Genomic DNA, 10,188 nt, shown 5'->3' with positions numbered 1-10,188 from the left:
GCAGAGCAATGTAATATTCGTCCGTGTGGCAACACGAAGCTGATTGCCTCGTTCCTCTAATAGAATTAGTGATGCACGTGAGAGGTAGTGGTGACATTTTGTAACATTGTTGGTTAAATTAGTATGCGGATCAAAAGGATCTGCTGTGGCGAGTCCGTAATCAGGAAAAAAGCTGAAAGAAGCAAATAATGTTGGTTATTGGTGTGCCGCAAAATTTTTCCAACGTAAAAAACGTGCTGTGGCTCAAAAAAGGTTGAAAAACACTGCACTATATCAAATAAACAGAAAGTAACAAGCATTTTTCCCAAACCAGCAAAATGTACAAGAGACTTGCTGGCCATATAGACAAGCATGTTGGGTTAAATGTGAGTGTGAATAATTCTTTGTCTATATGTGTCCTGTGATTGGCTGGTGACCAGTACAGGAGATCCAAACAACAATATCCAAGTTGGTCTCATATCCTTGAGGAATTTAGAGCTAAGGAGCAGCGGACCACAGCAAACATCGTTATTGTGATGATGTCATCGAGATAACGTCCCATTAGGCCACATGACCACTGGCTGATAATTAGTTGTTCCATTGTTTTCCCCTGAGGCACGCCTTGTTATTCACCTTGTGTTACAGTATCCTGACATCAGTCTTTCACACCTAATTAACCACATTGCGTCCCACTGCTTCCTTCACGTTTCTGAGAAGATAAACAACAAAACAACTTTGCACATGAACTACCATGAGAAGACATGTGGACAAACAAAGGTTTAATGAAGTGCACACGTGTTTGCTAGTAAACATTTTGCACACACAGTTATGTGTGTATTATGTTTGTCAATAAGAGTTATGCGGCTTATTACTAGGAATACTTCGATCAGGGTTTTTTTTGCTGATGATACTGATATCGATCACCCAGGACTGATCGTTTGATACCAATTAAACATGGACTAATGTTTCAATGTATTCAACATTACTGATGTTACTACTCTAGATCATTTAGGGCAGTAATATAATATGCAGTTTGCCTCTTAGGTGTTGGGAACCAAGGACTATGATTTCAGTTTTTCTGAGTTTAATAGTAAAACATTTGAGGTCATCAAGCTCTTTATTCATTGAGACACACCTGGGGTTTGGACATGAATAGTTTGGTCCGGTTTCCTCCCACATTCCAAAAACATGCTACGTTAATTGGTGACTCCAAATTGTCCATAGGTATGAATGTGAGTGTGAATGGTTGTTTGTCTATATGTGCCCTGTGATTGGCTGCCTCTCGCCTGAAGACAGCCGGGATAGGCTCCAGCATACCAGTGATCTTCATGAGGATAAGCAGTCGAAAATGAATGACCCCCACAATGTCAGCCAAGAAAAAACCTATGTGTTCAAGTCCCTGTTGAAGGCCCAGGTACATTATAGTATACTAGAAAATGGATGCATTAAAGTACTTCCACACCACTGATATGGCCTTGTTTACTTTGCGGCCTGCTGCAAAAACACAGCCTCAAACCTCTGATCTCCAATCCATAAAAAAGCGATCTGTATTGAGACATCTTCATCCACAAGGGGTTCTTCTGTCTGAGGCTCGTCATTCATTTAGTTAGTCATACCATTGTCCGAAGTACCTTCACTCCCATGCAAAGGGACAATACGCTACAACATGACACCAAGTTAATGCCACGGACCTCGAACCCATGACTGCGAACAGTGTGGCCTTCCAAAGGGATCCTTTAGTCTCCCGAGCAACAAAATCATTTCTTGCTGACTGTTGTTTACCATTCTGGCTGCTTGTGGAAACATGAATTTGGGGACTTACACATTCTTGGAAAACGTGGTTCCATAGGTTTTTCAGACAATACGTCATTCTAATAATACTTCCTAAGGGAAATATATCAACAGTCCAGTTGCAATCAATTCAAAGCCCTGTGAATACAATGACGTACATGAATGACAATATGCACAGACAAATGATTTGCAAACTGGAAGCAATCTGACAAACTGGATTTCAATCAGTTTAAGGCAGTTTTATTAATGACAATAGCATGTAAGGCTGCACAAAGAATGCTTTAGAATGTTGGATATTAGTCTGTTATTGGCTAAGACATCAACATGAATCAAGATGAGTTTTTGTGACAGCCTCTTTAAAATGGTAATCAGCAGGGAATTACATTAGTGGACATTGAGAATGGATGGTCTGATGATTGTAACCACCCAAAAGACGACAGAACGCCTCCTCAACTTGAAGGCCAATTGCAGACAGTCTCCATCCTGTGAGCCATCCTTATAAGGTGGATGGCGACTTACTCTTCTCAGCATTGACTGCTCATATGACAATGACAGCAACTCTTGGTGGAACACTCAACAAGATCCACGGAGGATGAACCAGTCTCTAATGTTTACATTGTGGAGACGAAGAGTCTGTGAGATCTTCATTTCATGCTTTGACACAGTCTGCTAGCCTTTTTCATCTGGGACTAACTTCATGGATGCTGAGTTCAATAGAACATATATAACTCTTGGTGGCTATGTAGGAGTGGACAAATACGGATATCTTTATTTTGTTATCTTGTTGGCATTATATCTCCTCATCCTCTGTACTAATTTAACCATCATATGTCTAATCTGTATTCACAGGAACCTTCATGAGCCTATGTACATTTTCATTGCAGCTTTGTCGGTCAACTCTATTTTGTTTAGCACTACTATCTACCCCAAACTTTTCATTGATGTCTTATCCCAAAGACAGATCATTTCTCATTCAGCTTGTATGTTTCAATATTTTATGTGTTATTCTATTGGTATTTCAGACTTCTTACTGCTGTCAGCCATGGCTTATGACAGGTATGTGTCTATCTGCAAACCTCTGCAATATCCAACTATCATGGGAAGAATAACTGTTACTGTTCTCTTGGCCTTGGCCTGGTTTATACCTGCAAGCCAGCTTGGAGCGACAACTGTAATTAATTCTCAACAAAAACTTTGTGACTTTAGAACAGGAGGAATATTTTGTAACAATAAAGTATTTAAGCTTCACTGTGTACAATCAACTGTTCTTAATGTTTATGGTTTGTTCATCATGTTAAATTTGATTGTCGTTCCTGTGATTTTCATCCTTTTTACCTACATAAAAATATTTGTAATAACCTATCGCAGTTGTGTAGAAGTTAAGAAAAAAGCCGCAGAGACATGTTTACCTCATCTGATGGTTTTAATGTGCTTCTCTTGTTTGAGTATATTTGATATCATTACAGCACGACTGGAGTCAAATATTCCAAAACATGTACGTTCAGTAATGACGTTGCTGATATTTGTGTATAATCCTTTGTTCAATCCAATCATATATGGAGTGAAAATGAAAGGAATCTCAAAACACATCAAGGGATTGTTTCGTCATCTTGTGACCAAAAACATATAATTACTCTTGTTAGCAGTGAAGTCTTTATTTCTCCATGTAATCCTTGGGAAAAGTCATTTACATCAGCATATCGGTACATAAATATGCTGAAAACCATACTGTCTGATATAATTGATCCTGAATTGAATTTGTCTCTATTTTTAAATGAATTGTTGCTTATTGTATACCCTGCATTGATTTATTCACTATACTATGATTATGTGACTTTTTACTCCTATATTTATTCAAACTTTTGACTTATTTCCATGTGATTGTTATTCCTGTAATGCATTATAATTATCATTATTATTTTACTTACATTTATTTATTTAAGACTTTATCCCTTAGTAATATTTAAACACAGGAAGAGAACACACTATCAGTACTTGCTGAGATATGGAGAAAAAGTAGAATTAAATAAGCTCTTTTTTTTTTATTATGTTACTGTAAACACGGGATGTACTTGAATGTAACTTTTCGAAGCATGTTTGAAACAAATAAAACCATGAACATTACAGTGAATAAATCATCATTGACAACTTCTATGTATGTACTTGTACTTTTGTATCCGTAATGGAGTTAACATGGAGAGTCATTAAGATTAACACCAAGCTAAACTAAACTAAATGTTTCACAGGGTACCTTGAACTACACACTGAGCTGGAATTGAGTGTAACATCTTAAGCCAATCACACATCACGTGTGATGCATGATGTGTTCATGAGTGTTCATAGTGTGCCTCCATACTGCCGCCAAAATACCGTCAGACAAAATATAATTCGTATAATAATATAATGTACCTGGGCCTCCAACAGGGACTTGAACACACAGGTTTTTTCTTGGCTGACATTGTGGGGGTCATTCAGTCATTAATTTTCTACTGCTTATCCTCATGAATGTCACCGGCATGCTGGAGCCTATCCCAGCTGTCTTCAGGCGAGAGGCGGGGTTCACTTAACACTGTTTACATCAGGGCTCTTCAGGGAAGCCCCTTTGATGTTGATAGCGCTTCTTCATTCTCTTTGGGCTTTTCCCTTCAGGGGTCACCACAGCTAATCAATATCCTCCATCCAACCCTCTATTCTCCATCTGTCTCTCTCATACCAACTACCCTCATGTCCTCCTTCACTACATCCATAAACCTCCTCTTTGGTCTTCCTCTACGCCTCCTACCTGGCAGCTCTAAACGCAGCATCCTTCTACCAATATATTCACTATCTCTCCTCTGGACATGTCCCAACCATCTCAGTCTGGCCTCTCTGACTTTATCTAACATGTAATGTCCCTCTGATGTACTCGTTCCTGATCCTATCCATCCTGGTCACTCCCAATGAGAACCTCAGCATCCTCATTTCTGCTACCTCCAGTTCTACTTCCTGTCTTGTCCTCAGTGGCACTGTCTCTAGGCCAAACAACATGGCTGGTCTCACTACAGTTTTGTATACCTTTCCTTTCATTTGAAACTATCAAATATTTTAGTAATTGAGTATTTTACTGATGTTTTTGCAATTAATCAAGAACAAACATATTTAAAGCGCAATAACAAATTCACAAGAAAAAATAAAATACAGAGTCACAGAGTTGGCTAACTGCAGCTATGCTAGTAGCTACAATCATTAGTAGCTAGTAGCTTGTAGCTACAGTCACTAGTAGCTAGTAGCTACAGTCGCTAGAAGCTAGTAACTACAGTCACTAGTAGCTAATAGCTGGTAGCTACAGTCGCTAGTAGCTAGTAGCTAGTAGCTACAGTAGGGACAGTAGCTAGTAGCTGAAAGAGGCTGAACGAGATGAGAGCCCACTCTCTCTCACTTATTGAACCAATGTGCTCAGACAGATGCAGAGTGAACATACAAACATACATACATACATACATACATACATACATACATACATACATACATACATACATACATACATACATACATACATACATACATACATACATACATACATGCATGCATGCATGCATGCATGCATGCATGCATGCATACATGCATGCATGCATGCATGCATACATGCATACATACATACATACATACATACATACATACATACATACATACATACATACATACATACATACATACATACATACATACATACATACATACATACATACATCCACCCAGCCATCCATCCATCCATACATACATACAAACATCCATCCATCCATCCATACATACATACATACATACATACATACATACATACATACATACATACATACATACATACATACATACATACATACATACATACATACATACATACATACATACATACATCCACCCAGCCATCCATCCATCCATACATACATACAAACATCCATCCATCCATACATACATACATACATACATACATACATACATACATACATACATACATACATACATACATACATACATACATACATACATACATACATACATACATACATACATACATACATACATACATACATACATACATACATACATACATACATACATACATACATACATACATACATACATACATACATACATACATATATACAAACATACGTACATACGTACATACGTACATACATACATACATACAAACAAACATACGTACATACATACATATATGGATGGTTGCCAGCCAATCACAGGGCACATATAGACAAACAAAACATTACACCTCACACCTTATGGTGTATTCCACAATGATAAATATTATTGAGAAATTAAAGTTTGTTGCTTTTGAGATATCACATTATTGTACCACCTACATACATATTATCATATCATATTATTATATCATTAATGAAAAAATGGTCTCAAAATAATGCTGACAATAATACAATTATTCATTCATTCATGTTCTACCGCTTATCCTCACAAGGGTCGCGGGGGTGCTGGATCCTATCCCAGCTGTCTTCGGGCGGGAGGTGGGGTACACCCTGGACTGGTGGCCAGCCAATAATAATATAATTATCGTCCAGAAAAATGTCCTATTGTGTCCATATTGGTTATCCACAAGTGAGCCTACATCACCATAGACTTGGAGGAACTTGTTGACATGAACTTGTTGACAAGTGGACACTTAATGAGATCCATGGAGGATGAACGAGTATTATAAAAGACCTACACAAATCACAACGATTTTCATTTCATCTGGGACTAACTTCATGGATGCTGAGTTCAATAGAACATATATAATTCTTGGTGGCTATGTAGGAGTGGACAAATATGGATATCTTTATTTTGTTATCTTGTTGGCATTATATCTCCTCATCCTCTGTACTAATTTAACCATCATATGTGTCATCTGTATTCACAGGAACCTTCATGAGCCTATGTACATTTTCATTGCAGCTTTGTCGGTCAACTCTATTTTAATGAGCGCGACTATCTACCCCAAACTTTTCATTGATGTCTTATCCCGAAGACAGATCATTTCTCATTCAGCTTGTATGTTTCAATATTTTATATTTTACTCGATAGGCATATCAGATATCCTACTGCTGTCAGCCATGGCTTATGACAGGTATGTGTCTATCTGCAAACCTCTGCAATATTCAATTATCATGGGTAGAATAACTGTTACTGTTCTCTTGGCCTTGGCCTGGTTTATACCTGCATTACAGGTTGCCGTAGCGATTGTAGTGAATTCTAAACAAAAACTCTGTGACTTTACAACAGATGGATTTTTTTGCAACAACAAAATTTTTAGGCTCTACTGTGTACAATCAACATTTCTTAAGGTTTATCCTATGTTTATCCTGCTAAATGTCATTATTGTTCCTGCGATTTTCATCATTTTTACCTACATAAAGATATTTCTGATAGCTTATCACAGTTGTCCAGAGGTCCGAAAAAAAGCTACAGAGACATGTTTACCTCACCTGATTATTTTAATGTGCTGCTTTTTTTTGTGTATATTTGATGTTATTTCAGCTCGAATGCAGTCAGATCTTCCAAATGGTGTCAATTTAATCATGAGTTTACAAATAGTTATGTACGGTCCTCTGTTCAATCCAATCATATATGGAGTGAAAATGAAAGAAATCTCCAAACACATCAAGAGATTATTGTGTCATTTTTGGACGAAAAACAAATGATCACACTTGTTTTTTAATCCTTAAAAAATGTTATTTACATTAGAATTTTGGTATTGAAGAAAGCTGACAATATCATCTGATATCATTTATCCAAAATGATATTCAACCACTATTATGTAATAAAAATATTTGTCCTACATTATGTTATTGGTTATGCATTTCCTCATCCATGTCTTAAGTTATGTGTATTTATTTTTAGATATTTACTTATATAGTTGTATGTATGTATGAAATGGTCATATTTAAATGCAGGAAGTCAGTAATTGTCTTGCGATTTGGAGGAGTAGAGTTCTATAAATTTTTATTTTAAATAGTAATACTTATATGTAATTTAACAATTTTCCCCTCCTTCATCATTACGCAAGCCATTTATGTGATATGGAATGCAAAATGATTGTTCCCAATAACTGCACCTCAATAAACTATCCTGACATGTACTTTTGTGTTTGTTTGAAGTCACATAGCGAGCCAAAATGATTTGATGAAGACATTATACATTCTTCTAATTATCCATCTCTAGAATAGATGGGATCAAAGATGCTCCTCGCCATGATGGCCAGGAGACAAACATACATTTGAAAGAAACATTTCTCCAGAGGATCCAGAGGCTACCTTGAACAAAACACCGAGCTGGAATTGAGTGTAGCATCTTGAATCAATATATCACATAAATGGCTTATGCAATGGTGGAGGGGGGAGTTGTTAAATTAGATACATAAAAATATAAGTAATTTATTTAAAAATAACAATTTATAGAACTCCACTGCCCCTCCAAATCACAACAATTACTGATTTGGTGTTCACTTCCTGTGTTTAAATATGGCATGACATGATGACATGGCATAAATACATACAATTATATAACTACATTTTTTTAAATAAATAAATCACATGTGGAGAGGCACATTTCTAATACTTTATATGATAATAAGAGCAGTTTCATAACAATGGGACAAATGGTTGGCGCCAGGTGAACAACAACCACTGGCAGCTGGCAGAGTGCCAGCAAAAACGAGGGGGGGGGGGGGGGGACTTGGCTCAACCAACCCAGCCTTTGTGGTCAATAATCAGATTCAGATCCATACGTCTTTGCAGATATTAAAAATGAATGCTGGTTTTATACAGAAAAAATTCAATACCATTATACGGTGGTGATTCATATTAACAGTAGAAGCAGCTATGACCACTACATTAATATACGACAATAACTGAGTTAATTCAAGAAATTTAATTGCAATCTCAGAAACCTGGATTGATGCAAAGAAAGGCATGGATCCTGGGCTGGAAGGATATGACATGAACTATATAAACAGGAATAACAAAAGTGGAGGACGAGGGGCTCTGTACGTAACTATTGAGATCTGTCAAGCAAAAATGTATTATTGAGCTATAAATAGCTTGCACACACACACACACACACATGTCTATACTTTACACACAAGCACCCATCTGTAAATATATGAATGTTTTGTGTTATGTTGTAAATCTGTGAAGAAATGTAGTTTTTATTTTGTCATCAAAATCTGTTTTTGTTGTAAGTAAACAACTGTTCAGGGCCCCGTTTCAAGAAGCAGGTTCAACCAACTCTGGAGTCTAACCCTGAACTCTGAGTTGATCTACTCTGAGACAGGAAACTCTGACTTACGGGTTTCAGAACAGGTGATTTCAATTGGTTCAATCAACACAGAGTTTGTTCACTCTGAGTTAAGCGCGTGCACCACGACTTTAAAAAGCCCTGATCAATGGAGCCCCGTTCCCTCGATTCACCATGGCAACGAGTGAGACGAAAAGATCGTCGTATTTCAGTCCTCTGGAACTGGATATATTAATGCGGTCATACGGCAAATTTGAAAGCGTTTTTAAAAAGAAAAGCAACATTGAAAGCGTTTTTAAAAAGAAAAGCAACATTGAAAGCGTTTTTAAAAAGAAAAGCAACACGGCTGCAGCAGCGAAAGAACGCGAGTCGGCGTGGGAGAAGATTAGTGCTCGAGTCAATGCGTAAGTTTAAATTTATTATATACATTTATGCAATCACAATAATATTAGGCTACAGATGCAAACAAGTAGAATGGTGTTACAGCTACAATTTATGTCACTTAGATGTAATCCCACCGGCGAAAAAAGAACGTGGAAGCAGCTGAAGATGAAATATAAAAACATTGTTCAAACAGGTAAGCCCTCAGCATAACAGTCAGGGTGCCTTTTTTTAATCATGTTTACCACTAAATATCATTCAGCAGCTGTTTCAGTGTGCATTATCTCCAACATAATATTGTTTTCACACACATAAATGTCCTCGCCTGTATACAGTTAAATCAGACATATGAAAAGCAACATCTAACTTCTACTCAGCCAACAGAAAGCGGGCATCTGCCCGCAAAACTGGCGGAGGACCACCCCCACCACGTCTGACCGAGGCAGAGGAGCTGGCCATGAGTCAGACTGTCGGGAGGCCAGTCGCAGAGGGGATCCCTGGAGGAACCTCATCCTCGGACATGATTACACAGGAGCCACCAGCCTTGATAAGATGCAATAGGCCTAGGCCTCAAACTTCTTTTGGGCCTATAGTTCAATGTTAATTTCCCTTTCATGTGTTTTTCTTTTGTCTCAACAGATTCTGAAGACGTACTTGGTCTAGTGGATCCATGTGCCACTTTAACTGTAAGTAGCCAATAGTCCAGAGATTATGCCATATTTAAAGTATAGCATAGTGAAACACAACACT

General features: G+C 37.5%; 2 protein-coding genes across 2 annotated transcripts; both read left to right on the top strand.

Annotated features, from left to right (window-relative positions):
- Window positions 1-2,467: 2,467 nt before the first annotated feature.
- LOC131136225 (olfactory receptor-like protein OLF4) lies at window positions 2,468-3,412 on the top strand. The gene has a single exon (XM_058082847.1). It carries the CDS (start codon window positions 2,468-2,470, stop codon window positions 3,398-3,400), a length of 933 nt encoding a protein of 310 aa, XP_057938830.1. The 3' UTR covers window positions 3,401-3,412.
- A 3,097-nt stretch (window positions 3,413-6,509) lies between these two features.
- Window positions 6,510-7,463, top strand: LOC131135974 (olfactory receptor 10J4-like). The gene has a single exon (XM_058082411.1). The coding sequence runs from the start codon at window positions 6,531-6,533 to the stop codon at window positions 7,461-7,463; it is 933 nt and encodes a 310-aa protein (XP_057938394.1). The 5' UTR covers window positions 6,510-6,530.
- The last annotated feature ends 2,725 nt before the right edge of the window (window positions 7,464-10,188 follow it).

The sequence above is a fragment of the Doryrhamphus excisus genome, chromosome 9 (assembly GCF_030265055.1).
Source record: "Doryrhamphus excisus isolate RoL2022-K1 chromosome 9, RoL_Dexc_1.0, whole genome shotgun sequence".
Taxonomy (NCBI): domain Eukaryota; kingdom Metazoa; phylum Chordata; class Actinopteri; order Syngnathiformes; family Syngnathidae; genus Doryrhamphus; species Doryrhamphus excisus.
Note: the sequence above shows the minus strand (reverse complement) of the source record. Positions and strands in the feature narration are given on the sequence as shown.

Coding starts and splice junctions, on each gene's coding strand:
- LOC131136225 (XM_058082847.1), top strand. CDS start 2,468: ATGGATGCTGAGTTCAATAGAACATATATAACTCTTGGTGGCTATGTA.
- LOC131135974 (XM_058082411.1), top strand. CDS start 6,531: ATGGATGCTGAGTTCAATAGAACATATATAATTCTTGGTGGCTATGTA.